Genomic DNA, 22,831 nt, shown 5'->3' with positions numbered 1-22,831 from the left:
CATTCAACAGAAGTTATGACAATGCACAGAGCTACTATAGCTAACTAATTGGTTAATAGGCATAATAGAAGGAGTCTTCCCTAGTAAATAGACATGATGCTCTCTAGGCAATTCTTAAGATAAAATTTAAAAACTTTAAAAAACAAAGTTCCAGCTGGACACCAATGGTTCATATCTGTAATCCTAACTACTTAGGTAGGTGGCTGAGATCTAAGGATTGCTATTTGAAACCAGCTGAGGCAGGAAAGCCTGTTAGACTCTTATCTCCAATAAACTACCAAAAAGCTACAAGTGAAGCTATGGTTGAAATGGTAGAGTGCTAGCCTTAAGCACAAATTTCAAGCCCCAGGACTGACACCAAAATTCCAGTAAAATAAATAAAAACATAGAAGTGCCAGGTATTCTGAGTTATCTTAAATTAATCAGGATTTTTTCTATTATAACAGCATACTATTAACACTGTAAGGCAAAGACAGAATAAAAACATCATTCAAAAAGTTTTTAGGGGACTGAACCTGATTTTACTTTTCCCTAAAAATGCTTAGAAACTTATTTAAAACTAAATATGTTTTCACTTACTTATTATTCTTCAGTTAAGTTTTTCTCTAAATCTAGACTCTACTGCAAGCATTCTTTCCTAATATTTTGTCTTAAGTCTATTGTTAGTCCTTGAAATAATGTGTATACCTTCATTAGAAAAGTTGATGATTTTTCATTTACCACATAGTTCACATAATTCTTAATTTTTTCCATCATGTCGGTGTAGCTGAAGTGTTGAAAAAAGGAGTGGTATGTAGCTTTCTGAGAGATTATTGTAAACAATTTCCTTTCTAAAGACTAAAGGAAGCAGAATGTATTAATAAATACAAATTTAATTTCAAATACAAGACATTTTGGTATATATTATTTGATTGAAAACAATTAAATAATAAATATTACATACATACCTCTCCTATAGAAATATGCCACATTCATCTTTCCTATCTTTGAATATGCTTAATTCACTCCAGTAAGTTTTTAATATTTTAAAATAAATGAGGGCTATTGACTTTAATCACATCCCACCCCAGACTACTAATGATCACATAAACTCTAGAAAGTGTCCATGCACACATCTGTAATCCTTGCACTCAGGAGGCAGGGGCAGGAAGTGTCACTGGGCTACATGGGGAGACCCTGTTTCAAACAAAACAAAAACTCTAGAAAAATAAGCAAATCCTAATGGCTTCTCTATGCTTATGCTGTGTAATGTGTGGTTGCTGAGACCTTTACAAATGGGTATTTTGAAGTCCAACATACTGTAAGTACAAAACAGATACCAGGTGCTGGGAATGTGGCTTAGCTGTAGAGTATTTGTCTAGCATGCATGAAGTCCTGGGATTGATTCCTCAGTACCACATAAACAGAAAAAGCTGGAAGTAGTGTTGTGGCTCAAGTGGTAAAGTGCTAGCTTTGAGCACAACAAAGCTCAGGGTCAGTGCCCAGGCCCTGAGTTCAAGCCTCAGGACTGGCAAAAAAAAAAAAAAAGCAAACAAAACCAAACCAAACAAAAAAAAAACCCAAAACCGATACCAGATTAAAAGGCTTGATACAAAAAAAGGATACATAAAATATCTCAATAATTTTTTGTACAGATTAGTTATTAAAATGACATTTTAAAACATATCAGCATACTTTGGCTTCTATTATTCTTCAGTTTTCCTCTTTTCACATAAACAGTTCTAAAATGCTACAGTTTTAACTTAAACAATTACCGTATATGAATCTGGGTCACCAAATATTCGTTCAAATACTTCTTCTGCTTCCTTAAAATTGCCATTTTCCAGACAAACAGCTACTGCCTTAAAGACAAGATGACAAATACATACCTTAGACTGCTTTTTAAAATATCCAGTAACTGATTATTAACATAACTCAGATTAAGACTAAAATATCCCAAATGTTTTATGCTGTTTAACAATTTTATTTCACAAATGGCATAAAAGATAAAAATATAACTGGCTTTGAAAAATGAAAAAAATATGGTCCTATATATACTTACTAATAAATGATCAGCATTTTATCTTTAATCTGTGTAATTAAAAGCAGAAATTAATAAATAAATTAGAAGCAAAAGGGTATATATTTAGGATTCACTTAAATATTAATTTTGAATAAAAGAGAAATGAGAGGAGGTATTTGACATAATTGGGATACATATGCCTCAGGATCCCTGAAAAATCTACTAGAAATCTACCAAGTCAGGTGACTTTGAATTATCACTTTATATAGTAGCCTTTCTTATATAACACGTGGTTAAGACATGAAGCTACCATTATCATGTGGGTATCTATATAAACTTGGCAGGTTACTTAAAGTGTTTCCTTATAGAAAGATGGTATAGAAAGATGATAGAAGTCAGGCACTGGTGGCTCATGCCTATAATCCTAGCTACTCTGGAGGTTGAAATCTGAGGATTTTGGTATAAAGCCAATCCAGATATAAATCCAAAAGACTTATCTTCAATGAACTTGCCTAAGGGTAAGAAGGTAAGTAAGTGTGCCAGACCCCGAGTTCAAGCCCTAGTACTGGCATACACATACACATACATGCACGTGTGTGTGCAAACACACAGATGCTACACTAACTTCATAGGCCTAACAAGATAATTAAACAGTAGTATTTTATAGGACTTATAAGAAGATTAAAGAGTAATATATAAATATGCTTAGAATGTTTACCTGGCAAATACTATGAAATACATTAAAATATGCTACATACTTAACTGTCATCATGTCAATTTTATAGAAGTGCAGTAACAAAGGTCAGCTTTCTATAGAGCCCCAGAAGATTTGGATAACATAAATCTGTCTTAAGTAGAACTTTTTTTTTTCCAGACCTAGGCTTGAACTTGGGGCCTTTCTGATATAACATGTGGTTAAGATATGAAACTACCATTAATCTAGGTAGCTATATTAACTTGGAAGGTTATTTAACCAGCTGGATTTTCAGTTCTGTCTAACCTTTGGGGGAAAAAATATAATTCTAAGCCAGATGACAGTGGCTCATACCTGTAATTCTAGCTACTCAGGTGCTGAATTTTGAGGTATGCGGTTTAAAGCCAACCCAGACATGAAAGTCTCTGAAACTATCTTCAATTAATTACCTAAAAGCTGGAAATAGAGCTGTGGCTCAAGTGGCAGAGTGCTAGCCTTGAGCAACTAAAGCTCAGGGACAGCATCTAGGCCCTGAATTCAAGCCCTAGGACTGACACAAGACAGACAGACAAGTAATTTAAATTCTAAAAAAATTGATGAAAATTTTATTTAACTGAGAAAGTCCCTATTTTCTCTGACTGGTAGCAAACATATTTCTTCTCCTATTAGACCTTTTGAGTTTTTCTTCCTTTTTTCTTGAACTAAATTATACCCTTGTTCACAAACATAATCTTAGCTACTCAGGAGGCTGAGAAGACTGTGGTACAAAGCCAGCCAGGACAGAGAGTCTATACAACTCTATACATTTTTTCTTTTTTTTGGCTGGTCATGGGGTTGAACTCTGGGCCTGGGCGCTGTCCCTCAGCTCTTCAGCACAAGGCTAGCACTCTCCCACGTGAGCCATAACACCACTTCTGGCTTTTTCTGTTGATGTGGTGCCGATGGATTGAGCCCAGGGCCTCATGCATGCGAAGGCAAGCACTCTACCACTGAGTCACATTTCCAGCCCTAAAACTATATTTCTTATTAGCCAGCAAAAAGCTATGTTAGAGCATGGTTCAAGTGGTAGAGTGCCCACCATGAACAAAATAGCTAAGCAAGCAGTGAAGGGTTCAAGCCCTAGCATTGGCGACAACAATATATTAAATATATCTATCTATATCTCTAGCTCTCCATCAATTGCTTGGATATAAAGCAACAGAAAACTGGAAGTAGCACTGTAGCTCAAGTGGTAGAGAGCTTGCCTTGAGATGAGGGACAGTGCTCAGGCTCAGAGTTCAAGCCCCATGACCAGAAAAAAAAAAATCAAAAACAAAAAAAACAGGGGGTAGAAGGAAGGCTAAGTTGTAGATCAACAGCTGGACAAGCAAAGAGGTCTGGCATTCAAGCCACTGGAGCAGAAGGGAAAGAAAAGAAACTGGAAGAGCACAAATCACTAGATGAGCTGGTAATGTTTAAACTTTTAAACAGATGCAGTGTATTTTCTGTAATATAGGCAATATTTTTCTAAGTAAGAAATATTAAAAAAATATTAAGTTCCAGGTCTAGGAGCTCAAGTCATGACAATAAGCTGAAAATGAAATTTCTCAAGCAAAGAATTTACTAAATTTACTCTGGGTTTACCAATTTTTACTAGATTAATCTAATTTTATTTTGGATGTTAGATATTTACATTAACTAGCAAAATACTAGCTAAAAGCAAAAAGTAATATTCATACCTGAACTTTAATTAAATTTTGTATTTCTTCATGAAGTTTATTTTGCTCCTTTTCAATTGAAGTCCAAATCATCAAGGCTGATTCCAAGGGTGTAATACGTTCATCACTTTCAAACTGTACATCTTTAAAAAAAAAAAAAAAAAAAGCAAAGATAAGTAACTTAGAAGTTAAACAGACCCTTACTTTTGTCCATTTTTTGTTTTTTTTTTGGGGGGTCTGGTCGTGGGGCCTGCACTCTGGGCCTGGGCACTGTCCCTCAGCTCTTCAGCTCAAGGCTAGTGCTCTACTACTTGAGCCACAGCGCCACTTCCAGCTTTTTTCTTTTTGCTTATGTGGTGCTGAGGAATTGAACCCAGAGCCTCATGCATGCAAGACAAGCACTCTACCACTGAGCACTCTACCATTTTTGAAAATCTATTCCTTTACAAAGTTATTGAACATACACTATGTGCAAGAAAGACAAGGTCTTACTATATAGTCAGGTTGGCCTTGAACTCATGTTCTTCCTGACTCAGTCTCATGGCTGACATTACAGTGGTTTCTCACCACACCTGGCTTACGCTTTTCTTTATTAAAATATGGATTCTTCCTAGGATTTAATAGATTTAAAGGCTAAAATATTATTTATTTCATATTAGGTGTCACAGAGACAGAATTCTTCTATGCTTCATATAAATGTAAGCACATCATAATGAAACTCAAGATAAAGTGTAACAAAAAGAATGATGATTATAAATACTATTTTGTAGAACCTTTGTGAATATTTAATATAACCGCACTCTTGTTAATATTCCCTAAAATCTAGAATCTTAAATTCATTCAATACCTATTATGTATAGGTACTCACCTAAAACTAAGATTCTCAAGAAACTTAAAAAATTATCTATTTTTCTTTTCTTCTGCGGGGTAGAGGCAATACTAGGCTGGCATTCATCCCACTTGAGCCATGCATCCTTTCCAGCTGTTTTGCTGATTAGTCTAAGACTAAGAGAATCTCTCAGACTTTTCTGCCCAGGCTGGCTCTGAACTGAGACCTTCAAATTTCAGCCCCCTAGGAGCTGAAGTTTACAGGTATGAGCCATAGTAATGCCTGGCCAAAGTACCTATTCTTATGATGCTTAATAGCTAATGGTAGAGACAAGTAATACAGGAACTACATAAAATAAAAATGGTAATACTGGTGATAAAAATGACAATCAAGGGAAAATTCTTTTAGAAAAGGTAACTGTGGAAGGCTTCTCTGAGGAAGTGACAGTAGAGCTGAGACAAGTATAAAGCAGAAGAAACACAAGGTCAAAACAAAAAATATTCTAGAAACTGGGTATGGTAGTGAAAGCCTACTAAGATGCTGTGGCAGGAAGATCAAAAGGTCAAGGTCATCCTGGGCTACAGGAGCTCTATGCTAATGTGAGAAACATAGTGAAACTCTGAGAAAAAGAGAAGGGAGGGTAGAAGAGAGAAGGGGAGAAAAGAGGAGGAAAGGAGAAACATTTAGGAAAAGATGGCATGTACGAAAACCCAGAGGAAGAGTTTGGTGTTTCAAGAGTAAAAAGGTCAGTTTGTTAGAACAGTGGGCAAGTTGGACACAGTTCATCAGAAAAATGACATGAAGAGAAGTAGGTGACTGTCCAATTTAGAACTTACGTTAAAGGAAGAACAAGACTTGCCAAAGGACTGGATGTGGAATGTGAGAAAAAGCAACAGGGTATTATCAAGCTTTGTTTTTTTGTTTTAGCAGTCATGGGGCTTGAACTCAGGGCCTGGGCGCTGTCCCTGAGCTTTATCGCTCCAAGTTCCCACTTTAAGCCACGGTGCCATTTTCAGTTTTCTGATGGTTAATTGCAGATAAGCATCTTATGGACTTTCCTGCCCAGGCTGGCTATGAGCTGCAATGCTCAGATCTCAGCCTCCTGAGTGGCTGCGATTACAAGCATGAGCCATTGGTGCTGGGCTTGCACTAGCAAGTTTGTTTTTAACTATTGGAATTTTCTTTCTTTTTTATTGTGAAAATACCGTACAGAGGGGTTACAATTACATGGGCAAGATAGTGAGTACATTTCTTATCAAGCATTGTTGCCTTCTCCTTTGTTTCCCCATACCATCCCTTCCTTTCTCCACCCCCCTACCCCCCTACCACCACCTCCCACCCCCACTTCACCCCCCCATCCCACCAAAGTTGTAAAGTTTGTTTTTTGACATAAAATCTTGTACATCTCGTTGTTGTAATGGGTCCACCTGTAACCCTATTTAAACAGTTTGTTTTTTTCCTTCCCCTTCACAAATTATATCAACATCAAATACAGTGAAAGCAGGCATATTCCCTGGGGGAGGTACATACAAAGCAACAAAGAAATCATCTTATAAATATGTTGGAAACAATTGCAAGAAAGAAAAAAACATTTGAATCCTTATCTTGGAGTTCATTTCGCCTAACATCAACTTGTCTGACAGTTTCTGTTTGTCTCACACATATACTAGTTATTGCAAATAAGGGAAACCATGGGACCTATATTTCTTTGGGCCTGGCTTACTTCACTTAATATAATTTTTCCCAAGTCCTCCCATTTCCTAACAAATGGGGCAATGTCGTTCTTTCTGATGGAGGTATAGAATTCCACTGTGTGTGTGTGTGTGTGTGTGTGTGTATCTCTCTATATATGTATGTATGTATCTTTCTTGACTGTATTAACCATTCTCACTAATTTTCTTTATTATAAATGTGAGATAGAAAATTGTTTATTTCACATCTTAGCTTCAAAATTTAAATAGCTAAGCTCTAGTGGCTCATGTCAGTGATCCTACTCAGGATCTGAGATCTGAGGATTATGATTTGAAGTCAGCCCAGGCAGGAAAGTTTACAAACTCATTTCTCCAATTAACCAGCCAAAAGCCAGATGTGGCTGTACACTGGTGGCTCATACCTGTAATCCTAGCTACTCAGGTGACTAAGATCTGAGGATGATGGCTCAAAGCCAGTCTAGGCAGGAAAGTCTGTGAGACTTTTATCTACAATTTAACTCAGAAACTGAAAGTGGAGCTGTGGCTCAAAGTGGTAAAGGGCTAGGTATAAGCGAAAAAGCTCAGGGACAGTGCCCAGGCCCTGAGTTCAAGCGCAAAAACAAAATCCCTTAAACTTTAGCCAGTGGCTGATGGCTCACAACTGTAATCCTAGCTATTCAGGACGTTGAGACCAGAGGATCATGATTTAGAGATACTGTGGACAGAAAAATCCATGAGTCTGCATCTCCAAAATAAAGAGCAAAACTAAGATGGGTTGGAGGCATGGCTTACGTGGTACAGTACCATCCGAGCAAGTGAAATAAGCATATGTGATGCCTTGAGTTCAAACTCTGGTACCAAGAAAAAAAAAATTAAACGTTTACTTCCAGGTAGGATGTAGATTACAACAGACAAACTCACCTGCTATAAATAGCAACCCTCCCCCCAAACCCAAACAAACCCCCTCCCACAAAACTGAGTAGTAATTTAGCCAGCCTTGTGAGTGTTTTACCTTTCAGTGAAGCTATCCAAGCCACCCAAGTTGATATTTTGGAGGATACACGGGCTATCCCTTATAAGGCTACGTAAATTGAAGATTCATGAGAAAGACAAATAGTTACTTTTTAATTCTTATACTCTGGTTTTTGCTGTTTTTTTTTGTTGTTGTTGTTTAGAACAACATTTTACTATATGGTCTGACTAGCCTTGAACTCTCAATTCTCTAACCTTAGTTTTCCAAGTGTTGGAGGTACAGGTGTGTACCTAAACCTGGCTAAAACTAGGTGTTGTTTTTTTTTTAAAGAAAACTCAAACAAGCTAAAGGTTGAGAATTACTGCTTTAGAAGACATTTTTAGAAGATATTTTTCTTTCCTCAGATGATTATATGTGCATAAATTAAGCATATATTTTAACTATACAAACATATTACATATGCATGTACATATAATGTATAAAATATATCACACACATTTATAACTGACCTATATATACATCTATGTATGCAAACATATGTATATATGCACACATACACACGTGTCTATACACATGTGTACATATATGCATGTAGACATATATACACGTGCATCTATATTTATATAGATATGTGCACATATACACATATATACATGTGCATGTATAGGCCAGATATATGTAGGCAAACTCAAAACAACAAAGCAATCAAGACACAGCTCCTATCTGTTTCTTTTCATTGCCTTATATTTAGACATAAGTTAAAATTTCAAATATAAGAAAATAAAACCCACATATTTACCAAGGGATTTTCCTGCTGCAATTCTTGTCAAAAACTGACATATGTATATAGTTCTCAACTGATAGGTTGTAAGACTAGATAGTCCATGAATAATAGCTGAAAAAGAAAAAAAGTGAATTTTATTAAAATAAAATAAAAATTAAATCCAGTAGTCTCATGGTGATTTGCTCAGTATTAGGTTACAAATGGCTTACAAAAAATCATAACTTTAGGCATAAGTTTTGATTAGCCAGTTACACAAAATTAGAACAGAAAAATATCTTTACACTGAACGTTCTTATGGCAAAATAAAATGACATGCACTCTACTAATCAAAAAAATTATATATACTGTAAAATGAATGCATCATAGCACTAGTTTGAAACTTATTTTATGCCATAAAATTCTTTTTGTGCCAGGACTGGGCTTGACTCAGGGCTTTGAACTAGGATCCTCAGATCTTAGCCTCCTGAGGATTACAGACATAAGCCGCCTATACCCAGCTCTCAAATTGTTCATTATAGAAAATATTTTACATTGTATCTGTCAGGTTTCAGTTAAGTAACATTGCTTGGTTCACAAAATTATATGCATTTAAAAATACATTTATTTTTATTTATCTCCCAAATATTTGAATGCCCACTGTCCCTGCCAGTGAATATGTACACTAGTGAAGAAAGTATATTCCTGGATCTCAATAAGCTAATAATACTATGAATAATCTGAAACAAATGACTGAACTACTGAAGTAAAAAATGTAAAAACTGAAAAAAGAAAATTTAAAGAGTGTGCTTAAAGCATCTTTTGGAAGGACTGTCACAAAAAGCTTAAGGGATTAATTTTGAGCTAAGAATGGAAAGTACCATCATTAGTATTGTACTTCACCCAGGGCTTGACTGGTGTATATAAAAAGATTGAATTAGCAAACTCAAATGTTCAGTAACCATAAAGCAATTAAGACGACAAACACATTTACCTATATTTCCTCAATTCTACAGTAGCATAATCTTTGGCTATAACAGACATTATATGGAGTAAATATAGTTGTATTAGTATTAAATAAGATTTGTAGCTATACCAGATACCTAACACTTGCTTCTGCTGATTTTTTAACTTGGATCCAAAAATTAACTAAAAGTAGGAAAAAAGTCAGGCATCCCACCCTCCACTTTATATAAAAGTCCGTGACCCCTAAGCCATTCTTCCTATAGTCAGTCACTTAGCAGCTACATTGGAATCCTGGGGACCAGACCATAGGCCAGGCCTGAATGACTCTTGCCTTGATAATTCCCCACCTGATTATCCTAAAACAATGAATTTGCCAAGACTACTTGGGACTGCTGCATAAAACTCAGGAACACAATGGACAGATTGTTTAACAATTATTTATACCTCTTCCTCAAATTCTTTCCCTTAATGTTAAACTAATTGTCTGCTCTGGTAAGAGAAAGGAGGCTGGGGTCTTTTCTCTGCCCTTCACCAATATCTGTTATTTGGCATGTTGGGGCATTTGTCTGAGTTGTAAGGGAACTCAGTCACAAGAAACAGAGAAGCCACCACTTACAAGATTAAATTATGAGTCTTTATTGGAGAGCCAGAGGACTGCTGATAGACTCCTGTTTCGAAGCCCAGAAGCTGGATTGAAGCTAGCACAAAGCTTACATAGGCCAAAACCACATAAAGTGTGTGGAATTAAACCTAACAAAGGTGTTACACATGAGCAAAGCAAACCAGATGAGTACACTTAAACTTAACAGAAAAACAAACCATCTACAGAAACAATTAGGGGAAATCAAGGGCCAGTTATCTAGGGGAAGCAATGGACCCAGTCTCTTGACTTCAGCTGGCCTTGATCTATGAAATCCAGGAGTTTGGGCCTGGAGCCTAAAATTTCTTGAATACAAAGAGCACAAACATGCACAATTTAAACACAGACCACTAAATATGCACTGAACTCTACTGCCAGCTAGTTTGTGTTAGGAGCTGATGCCTGGGGGATAATAGCTGGTCACTAACCCTCAAGAAAGTTCTAGTCTGACTTGGGACTGAATTTGACATAATTAGAAAAACTTACTCAAATGACTAAAAAAATTTTTTGTTTGTTTTGCCATCCTGGGGCTTGAACTCAAGGCCTGCACACTGTCCCTGAGCTTGTGTTCAAGGCTAGCGCTCTATCACCTGGGCCACAGCACCATTTCCAGCCTTTTCTAGGTAGTTTACTGGAGATAAGAGTCTCATGGACTTTCCTGCCAAGGTTAGCTTTAAACCAGGATCCTCAGATTTCAGCTTCCTGAGTAGCTAGGATTATAGGCACCCAACCTATGACTAAAATTTTAATAGTACCTGAAATAGATGGTCACTAACCCTCAAGAAAGGGTTAGTGGGAGTAAATCTGTTAACTTAAATAAATTACTAAATTATAGACTGAGGGGCTGGGAAGGTGGCTCAGTGGTAGAGCGCTTGCCTTGCATGCCTGAGGCCCTGGGTTCGATTCCTCAGCCCAAATAAGCAAAAAGAAAAAAGCCGGAAGTGGCACTGTGGCTCAAGTGGTAGAGCGCCAGCCTTGAGCTGAAGAGCTGAGGGACAGCGCCCAGGCCCAGAGTTCAGGCCCCAGGACCGGACCCAAAAAAAAAAAACCAAAACAAAAAAACAAATAAATTATAGACTGAAAATAATTTTTAAAAAAACTGGGTCTGTATTTAAATTGTAGATTTCTTTTCCTATTATACCTTAAGTGACATGGCCCAACAATTAACATTCACATTATATGAGGTGCTGTAAGTAATACAGAAACTAGGTATATAAGAAGAGATCGGGCGTGTTCAGGGTGGTATGGCCATAGATGAAACCAGGTATATAAGAGAATTTTGTAAGTTATATGGCTGTTTTGCATATATACTTTTTTGTTAATCAGTTCACTGTATATGCTAGTCCTGGGTTGTTTATAAAACAAAAACAACTTATGTTTCCTAGGAGATACATACATACATGCTAAAAACGAAGCCAAACAAAACGAAAAATGAGAGAGGAACTAATGGCACAACTAAGGAACTAAGTCACAACTACATCTGAATGCTTATTCTAGGCCATTCTCTGTACATTGTGTCAAAGGATTTCAGCTGGGGGAGATTATTCCCCCACTGTATATTTGGCAATGACAAGTGACACTTTTATTGTGAGAGTTCAGTGCTATTGTGAGAGGTTCAGACATTGTGAGAGTTCAGTACTATTGTGAGAGGTTCAGACATCTAGTGGGTCAAAGCTAGGGATGTAATTAAATATCCTATAATGCATAGGAGAGAGTCACTTCCATCTTTCATTACAATATACCAAGTGTTCTTTGCTATTGAGGCTGACTGTGATTACGTAGGTTTGTAGTGTTTGTTATGTTACTCTACTGTTAAGTTACTTCACATCCCTGAACCTTTGGAAGAAGGACCACTGTGTGCAGATCACATGTAAAAGGCGAGTTATAAGAGTAGCTACATTAAATTATAAGTATTCTTTTCTAGCTGTGTGCTGTTGGTGCATGCCTGTTATCCTAGCAACTCAGGAGGCTGAGATCTGAGGTTCACAGTTTGAAGCCAGCCAGGCAGTAAAGTCTGAAATTCTCATTTAACCACCAAAAAAGCCAGATGCAGGGCTGTGGCCAGGCATCATATCATGGTGCAGGACTCCTAGTGAAGCAAAGTAGTAAATAGAGCACTATCCTTGAGCACAAAAGCTCAGAGACAATGACTAGGCCTGAGTTCAAGCCCCAAGACAAGCGTACACATGCGCACACACAAGCAAACATACATGTGCACTCGCGCACACCCACACCCACACAAATCTTCTCCATGGGAAATCTGTCTCTTCTCAAATTTACTCAATCATGGTCATTTTGTGTGTGTGTGTGTTTGCCTATAATGGAGCTTGAACTCAAGACCTAGGAGTAGTCCCTGAGCTTTCTAGCTCAAGGCTAGTGCTTTACCACTTGAGCCACAGCTCCACTTATATGGCATTTTGGTGGTTAATTAGAGATAAGAGGCTCATTGCCTAACGGGCTTCGAACTGTGATCCTAAGATCTCAGCCTCCTAAGTTGCTAGGATTACAGGCATGAGCCACTGGTGCCCAGCTTGTGATTAATTTTCTTAAGTATATCCTCCTTTATTTTCTGATATTACAGTGTGCTCCAACTCATTCTGTATGTTTCTCACCCTATTTCCAGAATCAATAATTTGGGTGCTAGGGATATTTGGGCTAGGTTGCTTCTGTGGACAGAGATGGAAACAAGTGAGTATACACTAAACTAGGTCTATATATTCATACATAAATAATTCTACATCAGCTACAGTTCTAGAATGAATCCCAAAGGGTCTCCAGCTTAGCACTCTAGAGGTTATAGAAGTTTAATATGTGAGACCTGGCAGGAAGTTTTAGGTCACTGTGGGCATGCCCTCAAAGAGACTGGTGGGACTCTGGCCTCTAACTCCTCTCTCCCTTTCATGTCCTAGCCTTAGGGTGGGTTGCTTCACTAGGAGTTCTGCACCATGATGTGATGCCTGGCCATAGGCCCCCACGTATGGGGCAATCAACCAGAAACTGAAACCTCCAAAACTGTGTCCCAAATGGACTTTTCCTTTATATTACCTCAGTTGTTACAGTGATCTGAAGCTAGTTAACAAATCACCTAGATCTATATTAGCTAAAGAGGAATTTATATTGCTGACACCTATGCTAATACATTGCCATATGGATAAATTCAGTCCACTGTCCGAAGAGAGCTTTTTAATAATTCTAATAATCATGGTGAAGTACTCAATTGTAGGATTTAATTTTCGACTTGTGTTAATTATCCATGGCTCCAGTGTTAGTTACATATGATATTACAGGGGAAAGTTAGGTAGAAATGTAGTGACAACTGTGAATGAAGTTTTGAAATATCTTTAATAAGCCACGCTAGTCTTCCCTTGGATAACTTTGCCCATCGCTTGCTGGCTTTCTGGACAGATTTTTTTTTTATTTTTTAATTCTGAGATATATACTCAGCAAGTAGGTAAAAGTGAGAGTTGTTCTGTTTGAGGAGCACACAGAGGATTGAACTCTCAGCTTTACTTCTTGAGCCATGACCCCAAGTTCCTCGGGAGGTTTAAATAGCTCTCTCACACACAAAAGGAACCAAAAAGAAAAGGATCATCACAGAGCTGGGCAGGCCATGGCCGAAGTATACAAAACTAGGTAGGCTCTGGGTAGGGTGCAAACTTTATGGCTCTGGGGGAGGGGAGGGAGAGGGGGGAAAAGGAGGGGGGGGGGAGCGTGCAGGTTCTGGGGCTTGAACTCAGGGCCTGAACGCTGTCCCAGAGCTTTTTCCTCCCAACGCTAACACTCCACAGCTTCACTTTCGGTTTTCACTGGCTAAGTGGAGATGAGAGACTCACAGGCTTTCATGCCCGGGCAGGTCTCGAACCGAGATCCTCCGAGCGTTTACAGCTGCACTGAAAACTCATTGCATCCACGCCATCAACGCCATCACCCCCCCGAGTCTGGGCAGAGCGGCGAGGAGGGGAGTCGGAGGCCGCAGCCCTTCCCTTCCCCGCTGCGCCGGGCTGGGGGGGACAGGCCTGGGCCTGCCCGCCGGCCCCGGCCCCGCCCCGCCCCACCCCGGCCTCCGCGCGCCCCGCGCTCACCCTCCGCGCTGTCGCGGGTGCGGTGGAAGTCCTCGGAGCGGCCGTCGCGGAAAGCCCGGCACAGAGACAGGCAGAGGAAATCGAGCATCCAGCCGGCGGCCACGGTCTCGGCCTCCGCCACGGGGTCCACGTCCTCCGCGTCCGTCTCCTCTTCCTCAGAATCCTCCAACTGCACCGGGCATGCGAGCAGTTCGTGGCACTCGAATTGCTCCCGGTCGTCCCCGTCCATCTCCGTCATCACCTCCTCAGGGGAAGCCGCATCTTCCCCATCCGCACGCCCGCGCGAGCTTCGGGACGCTGAGGAGACCTCCGCCATGTTTAGGTCCTCGCCTAGGTAACGCCCCTTCGCCCAGCGCTGAGCAGCAATTGGCTCTTTCAGAGGGCGACCGCGCAAAGTCTCCGTCCAATCACGTTGCCAGGATCGAAGAGCAGCTGGAGTTTAGCTTCTGATTGGTCAGGATATGCTCCCGCCTCTGGACTTTGAATTCCCCTTGAGTCTGTGGAAGGGATTCCGACGTCTGTCAGCTGGAGCAGCAAGTGAGTGGGAGAGGCCGGTGTCTGCTTTATTCTGCTTTTAAGAAATGCTATCTTAGCCCGGCGCAGGTGGTGGCTCATGCTTGTAATCCTAGCTACTCTGGAGCTAGGATCGCGGTTCAAAGCCAGCCCGGGCAGGAAAAGTCCGTGAAACTCTTTTATCTCCAACAAACCACTAGAAAGCCCAAAGTGGCGCTGTGACTTAAGTGGTAGAGCGCTAGCCTTGAGCTGAAGAGCTGAGGGACAGCGCCCAGGCCCAGAGTTCAAGCCCCACGACCGACAAAAAAAAAATGCTATCTTTTGCTTTAGGGAGAGACAACAGGATGCATTTCCTTCCTGAGGGATGCATTTCTCACCCAAAGATAACAACTGTGTGATAGGATGCCCAAAATGCAGATAGCAGGTGCCTCCTTGTCTCAAGGGTAAGGATGTGTTTTGTGGCACGATTTATTTATTCTCACCTGGAAACTCAGAATAATACCAGGTGTGGTTAGAGCAAAGACAAAACACCTAGTTTTTGCATAACGTGAAGCCAGACCCCCTGCTTTTACCCTATAAGTACCCCAACAGCCCACGGGGCTGTGTGTCTTTCTGGGTAACTCCTTGTGTATGTGTGTGAGTGTGCCTTTCTCTCTCTCTCTGGGTCTGTCTCTGCGTGAATGCCTTCTTATATAACTGGAGAAGAGGCAGGTGCCACTGTGCGGTTGTTGGGTAAGATGGAGTCTTACTGTTCTCTCTCTCTCCTCTCTCTCTTCTCTCTCCTCTCTCTTCTCTCTCTCTTCCTTTTTTACCCAAGATAGTTTCGAATCAAAATCTGCCATCTCTGCATCCTCAAGTAGCCAGGAGTACAGGCTTGTGCCATTGTGCCCAGCTATTAGAATTATTTGTTGAGGATTGAGCGTAAGGCCTCAGTTACGCTAGGCCAGATTCCAACATGTAAATACATTAAAACCCTCTGAATGCTTAGAGTGTATTTTCAATGTGACAGGAATATAACAATTTATTCATTGGCCACAATTTAGAAACTTTTCATAATTGAATGCCTCATAATTGAATTAAAAGTTTATTGAAACGTTTTTCAACACTGCTATATCCTTTTTATGTTTTGATTTTTTTTGTTGTTTGTTTTTTTTGTTTTCTGTCGGTCATGGGACTTGAACTCTGGGCCTGGGCGCTGTCCCTCAGCTCTTCAGCTCAAGACTAGCGCTCTACCACTTGAGCCACAGCGCCACTTCCGGCTTTTTTCTTTTTTCTTTTGTGGTGCTGAGGAATCGAACCCAGGGCCCCGAGCATGCAAGGCAATCGCTCTACCACGGAGCCACCTTCCCAGCCCCTCCATATATCTTTTAAATACTTATGTCCACTATATTGAATATTTGTGGTGTTCCCACATCCATCACTAATATAAATTAATGGTCTTATTATGAATAATTTACATTGCTTTATTTTCTTTTATTTATATCAGTATTCAAACTATAGCACTTTCCCAGTGTGGGCAAGGCTTTAAAAATCGTCAGAGTACAACGGATCTTTAATCACTCCAGATAATATATTTAGCTTTGTCTCTCCATATTAATTTAACCAATTCTTTGACAAAAATCAGTCTTTTATCAGCCCAAGTGATACATGTATTTGACCAGTAGAGGTCACCATGCAATGAAATATCCGGTTAAATAAAAGGCCATATGGTATAATTTCCCTTTTGCAAAGGTTCTTCAATATTTTTGCTTTAATCTGTGAAATTCTTTCTTGCAAGCTCACTTATGAGACCAACATGAAAAAGAGTTTGAACCCAGGGTAGAGTTTGAAAGGTGCTATGAAAATATAAGTAACATGGTGAATGTGGCTTATTAGGTTTGTCCTTATGGCCTTAGAATTTGTTTCCTTTATCTTTTTTAGAACTAAGTTCACAAGAGTTATGGCATCACTTAATAATCAAGAAGCCTCAGGAAGGTGGTATAGGCCAATGTGGCATCCATTAGCCCTTCCCTTTGCCCTTTTATTTATGTTTAAGGATCACTCAGCTCAAGACTGTAACCTTTCCCCAACTCCCCCCATATTTCTCTTTTTTATTATATATAATTTTTCTCCTTAGATCATTTAGCACTCTTTTGGGGTCCGAGGAAAGGTAAGTGTGGGGCTTGCCCATTCCCCAGCCTCCCTCAGCCCGGGAGACAATCAGACACAGCAGGGAGCCAAGTCAAGCAGGAAGAAAACTCATTTATTAACAGAGAGCAGCCCTTTTTAAAGCCAAAAAGAGCAGGTGGCATGGCAGGGGAGGAAGAGGAACCAATCACTGTCAAGGTCATGGGCTTTCAAGGGCTGATTATGCACTGATCATAAGGCAAATTGGGCTCAGCCTACTTTACTCCCTCTCAGCGCCATCTTTGCTGCCTATATGCTCTACAGTAAATCAGGCTCTGTCCACTCAACTCCCTCTCAGTGCCATCTTTGCTGCCCATGTGCCCTACAGATTCCCCCTTTTTTGTTTTAATGGCAGACCCACCTCCCAGTTAGTTATCCTTTTCCCTCCTCTGTAAAGGTTGTTTTAACAGGATTACATTGGTAAGAATAGCATTGGCTACCCAGGGGGTTTGAGACAAGTCTGGGGGTTGAGATTTGCCAGACAAGGATAGGGAGGGCCCTTGTGCATGATCCAAGAGCCTGTCCCAGTTACCTCACATCCCCACCTAGCACAGTAATAAACATCAGCCCCACTACAGTTAGAAATGTCCGAAGCATTTCAATTAATTCCTGGGCATATATAAAAGTCAGTATTTCGTAAGGTCGTCCTCTTCAGAACATGGGAGCAGCCTGGGTATTGGGAGTTCTGCACGTGCGGCATGGTGCATCCTCGTGGGCCCCCACACTCAAGCCATTCTACTATAGTCCAGAAAAACAAGGAAAATTTAAAACAAACTGCAGACATAGCAAAGCAATCCTGGGCACCTGGTGTCTTTTAAATAAGCCAGTTCCTTGTACGTGCCTTTAAGCTAGCACAGGGGTCAAGCTGACCTTTGAGCTTTACTGTCAGCTCCCAACATCTCACATCTCCCCCATCTTTGTTTAAAGAAGCAAACCTGCCTGTCTTAGGTTGAGTGGATCGCCTTGTCTGCCTTACCGGTCATCGGGAACTTCTTCAGAGCGAAGCTGAAGGCCTTGTCTTAGGTTGGTCAGACTGACACCCCCTCTTACCCGTCTCTGGCTGCAATTCCTCTCGAGGGAAATTCACTCACTTGGAGCTTAATCTTATGTAACTGGCTGGCTAAGCTCATAAGAGTTTTGCAGTGCATGTATAATGCAAGGAAGGCATAGAAAAACCATCAGCAAAAGCATTACCAGGCCAGGAAATGTCATTACCAGTCCTTTAACATTAGTTATAGCAGTCTTTGCCACTTCAGAGTCCAGAGGTGGGGCTTGTTCTAATCCAGCTATTTGCCAGTGGGGTTGGAAAAGATCTAAACTGCAAGCATAACAAAAGGTGGTTGTTTAACAATAAATATGGATTCAGTAATGCCGCTATACAATCAATTAGTAAAAGAACAATTAGAGCAGGTAACATTAAAATAATTAGCTCCTACAGAAATAGTAAACAGTTCATACATAATGACATAGGGTGGTGATCAAAATGAAGGTCAGGCCACCAGGTCGAAGGGACAGCTTCTCTTGTGGTGCTATTGATGATTTCTGCATTGCCAGCGTTGATCACTGCCCAGGTCACCCGTTGAAGTTGATGGAGATTACCTAGGGCCATTGCTGGGACTGGGAGGGTCAGCTGGAATATCGCCATCTGCAATTGTTAGAGAACACAAGAGTTTCTCAAGGGCTGGTTACCCTTGGGGATGGTTAGTAGTTATCTTTCTGGCTTTTTCTCTTTTAAACATAAGCCTTGGCCTCCGTGGCCGTTTTTCTTTCCTTGTTGGTTAGCTTATCCTTGGGCATCCTCCTGTATAGAGGAGATGGGTAAAAACGTAAAGTTCCTGGCAGGGATCCAAATGGGGGCTGTCTCCCCTATGGGAAAAACGCATCCAAATCCCCTGCCCATAGTAACTAGGGGATCAGGTCCTCTCCATTGTTGTGTCAAGGGGTCCTTCCACCTGACTTTCACTTGGGGCTTAGGGTTTAGTTGTCCCTAGTGCTTCTGAAATCTGGATTCAGTTGCCCCTTTTGAAAAATGTAAAATATTAAGGGTAAACAAAGCTATCTGTAACTGTATATGGGGGCCAACTCCCCCTTTTTTGTTTTATAGGCTATCAGAATACAAATTAAAGGGGTTTTGAATGTCCCGAAGGGCCATAATTACGACCAGCATTTCTTTATATTGTGCTGACCCTTGACAAGGTTGAAATCTTTGTTGGCTCGGAGTCTTTTGTTGCTCCTCAAAGACTGCATACACAGAGCCTACATTACCTCTGTCAGTAAAAACATGGAGGGCACCAGGAATAGGCACAGGAGGAAATAGAGATAGCATTTTGAGGGGAAGTCACCATAACATGACAGTCCATTTGGATGGCCCATAATGGCAGTCAATTTGGCCTAGAAACCCCTCCAAGGAGAGAGCAAGACGAGTATTGGCTCGAGTGAGCCACTTAACATCTGCCATCCGACAAGGAAAAACAATGGAGTGAGGGTCAAGGCCATAATGCCTTTGGGATTAAGGGCTATGGTAAAACCCCCCTTTTTTAATATGGCAAGAATCTGGGCCAGAAGGCCATCCAGGCAGCTCGGGTCTTGGTGCCCCAGAATTATATCATCCATGTAGGCATAGGCAAGGGAGGTATCTGAACCCAGCACAGGCCCTAAAAGTGTGGCCAAGTATTGTTGGCAAAAGGCCGGGCTATTGGCCATTCCCTGTGGCAGCACCGTCCATTCAAACCTCCGATCAGGCTGGGAAAAATTAAGAGAAGGTACAGAGACAGCAAACTTCTTTTTTTTTTTTGTCGGTCGTGGGGCTTGAACTCTGGGCCTGGGCGCTGTCCCTGAGCTCTTCAGCTCAAGGCTAGCGCTCTACCACTTGAGCTACAGGGCCACTTCCGGTTTTCTGGTGGTTTATTGGAGATAGGAGTCTCACGGTCTTTCCTGCCCGGGCTGGCTTTGAACCGCGATCCTCAGATCTCAGCCTCCTGAGTAGCTAGGATTACAGGTGTGAGCCACCAGCGCCCTGCGAAAGCAAACTTCTTAACAGTCATCTGGATGCAGGGGGATAGAAAAAAAACAATCTTTCTCAATAAAATAAAATTAAATTAAAAAAAAAAAAGAAAAAAAACAATCTTTAATATCAATCACAACCAAGGTATAGTTTGAAGGTATAGCAGGAGTCCAGGGCATGCCTCTTAGGGGCGTTCCTACTAGCTCCATTCTTTCATTTACCTTATGTAGGTCTAGGAGCACTCTCCAAGCCCCGAAGGCTTTTTGAATAACAAATACGGGTGTGTTCCAAGGACTTATAGAAGGGCACATAGGCCCAAGGTTTATCTGTTCCTCCACTAGAAGGTGTAGGACTACAAGTTTAGGTTTAGTCAATAGCCACTGCTCCACCCAGATTGGGCTTCCCGGCTTCCACCTAATGGGAGGTACTGGGGGAGGGGCAGTGGCCTTTAGGATTGGGGGTGCACCAGAGCGGGTCCCCTATGTTCTTCTCTGTAATTATGAAAGTTAAAAAAATCCTTAACTCCTCTGGATCCTGTTTAAGCCTTTGTGCTTCTTCCCCATCCAGGATATCATCATAGGATGCTTGATGGTCTGTAGTGACCATGGCATCCATTTGTCTTAGCATGTCTTGCTCTAGTAAATTGGCAGTGAGGTTCTTTGCCACTAAAGGGCATATCTTTCCCTGTTCTCCATTGGGCTAGTCCAGTTCATAAGTGCAACCATCTCTTTGGACTGGGAGTTGTACCCTACCCCCAATATCGGGGGCCCAGGTGCCAGCTTCCAGTCCAAGGGCACTTCCTCCTCCCTGAGTACGGTTCGATCTGCCCCAGTGTCAATTAAGCAGTGAAACCTCTTTCTGCCTATGAGAATACTCATTTTAGGGCGGAGTCCTTCCACCAGGGGGACCGTCCAATGGGCCTGGGTCGCCCTGCCAAGAGGCTGCCTGGGCCTCTCAGCAGAGGGGGTTCCCTCCCCAAGTTTAAAGGCTTCCTTGGCTGGTTGGTGGGGGTGGGGGTGATTGTTGTAAGCAGTCTCTCTTAAAGTGCTCCTCCATTTAAAACAAGTCCCTCTCCCCCATGGTCTTGGGGTTACTTGGCCCTGGGCTGCCAGCGCCTGAGTAATAACCTCAGTCATTGCAGAGGTCTGAGCCTGTAAGGCTAAAGCTAGTGATTGGGACTGGTGCTGTTGCGTTCCCACATCCTGCGAGGCCACCACATCCTGCGAGGCCACCACCCATCTGCTCAGGGAACTCTCTCTCAATCCTGCGCAGGCCATGTGGTGGTCTGCATTCATCCCTTCCCAGACCAGCAGCTTTACAAACTGATCTTGGAGGTTCCCTGCAGGTAGCTTGCGATAACGCTCTGTTGGACTTGGTCTATGAAATCAGGTAGAGGTTCACCTGGTTTTTATCTCACTCCTGCTATGGGGGACTCAGTAGGCCATCATCCAGTTTGTACCACATGGCAAGTCCTGCCTGCCTCACCTGGTCATGGTACAGGCCAGGTATTGTGGCCTGTTGGATGCCAGTGGAGTACCCTTCCCCCATCCCTGTTAACATGGCATTAGTAATAGGTATCGTGGGTTGAGCCTGCTGGTTATTCTCCACTCACACTTTGCATTCCTCCTTAAAGAAAGCACACCATTTAATAAACTGAGAACTAGTAAGGACGGCTTTGGCCACATCCAGCCAGTCCTTAGGGACACACAGGTGATAAGCAATGTCCTGTAATAGGGTCTGGGCCCAAAGAGAGTTTGGGCCATCCTCCGCCACCGCCTTACAGAGCTCTTTAAGATCCTTAGCTTCCCATGGATACCATTTTAAGGGCCTGTTGGTCCCTGGTGCCAGATTGACCAGATACACTTGGGGAAGCGAATGCCCTTCCCTTCAAGGGTAGGCCTCCGAGTAGGTTACTTCCACAGCCCTGGGCCCCTCCCTGGAAGGTTGGTAGGGGTCTGGGTCTTGCAAGTTCCTCTCGCAGGTCTCGTAGGGTGCTGTACCTCCCCTCCAATCATGGGACTAGAGAGGGGGAGGACCGTTAGGATCACCTGAGTCAGAGTGGGTAACTTTCACCCTCATTTTGATTTCCACTGCGCATGTTTCAGTGCGTTTTTGGTTGAATTTGACATGTTCCTTTTCCTTCTCACTTCCCAAGTCCTCCTGTACTCCTTCTAGGCCTAATGTTGCCTCCTCCTCCTTCTTCGGTGATATAGCATTACCCATACTAAGGGTTTCACTTACCCCAAGAGACCGCTTAGCCTCGGCCAGTATCTTTTCCCTTTCATGCCCCACATTGGGCGCCAGAAGTTGGGTCTTTGTCCATCCCATGAAAGATGGATGGGGTCTGAGGAAAGGTAAGTGAGGCGCTCACCCATTCCCCAGCCTCCCTCAGCGCAGGAGACAATCAGACACAGCAGGGAGCCAAGTCAAGCAGGAAGAAAACTCATTTATTAACAGAGAGCAGCCCTTTTTAAAACCAAAAAGAGCAGGTGGCATGGCAGGGGAGGAAGAGGAACCAATCACCGTCAAGGTCACACCCTATCACGCACCTAAGCTTTCACGGGCTGGTTATTCACTGAAGGTAAGGCAAATTGGGCTCAGCCCACTCAACTCCCTCTCAGCGCCATCTTTGCTGCCCAAGTGCCCTACAATTAAGTCAATGATGATCAAGGATTCAGATTCTTTTAAGCTCTTCATTCTACTGGGATCAGGGAATTGTCCTCCCCATCCTCATCTTTTAGCATGGCTGTCCTAAAGATGGCTGTAGGCAGTATGGTATCAAAGACTTTTTGTTCCACCTTCCTCCCCCCCGCC

General features: G+C 41.8%; 1 protein-coding gene across 2 annotated transcripts in view; it reads right to left on the bottom strand.

The window, feature by feature from the left end:
- The window catches only part of Terf1 (telomeric repeat binding factor 1), a 30,432-nt gene extending 15,764 nt beyond the window's left edge, over positions 1 to 14,668 (bottom strand). Inside the window, exons 1-5 of one of the 2 annotated variants that reach the window (XM_042666891.1) lie at positions 14,335 to 14,668; positions 8,686 to 8,781; positions 4,415 to 4,536; positions 1,755 to 1,841; positions 688 to 837 (exon numbers count right to left, since the gene is read on the bottom strand). In XM_042666891.1, the coding sequence (XP_042522825.1) occupies positions 688 to 837; positions 1,755 to 1,841; positions 4,415 to 4,536; positions 8,686 to 8,781; positions 14,335 to 14,650 (771 nt within the window). In that variant the 5' untranslated portion in view covers positions 14,651 to 14,668. The remainder of the gene's footprint in view (positions 1 to 687; positions 838 to 1,754; positions 1,842 to 4,414; positions 4,537 to 8,685; positions 8,782 to 14,334) is intronic. The other variant, XM_042666895.1, reaches the window with a different exon arrangement.
- Positions 14,669 to 22,831: the final 8,163 nt, after the last annotated feature.

The sequence above is a fragment of the Dipodomys spectabilis genome, unplaced genomic scaffold (assembly GCF_019054845.1).
Source record: "Dipodomys spectabilis isolate Male_0828 unplaced genomic scaffold, ASM1905484v1 ptg000015l, whole genome shotgun sequence".
Taxonomy (NCBI): domain Eukaryota; kingdom Metazoa; phylum Chordata; class Mammalia; order Rodentia; family Heteromyidae; genus Dipodomys; species Dipodomys spectabilis.
This window is presented reverse-complemented; position numbering and strand designations above follow the sequence as displayed.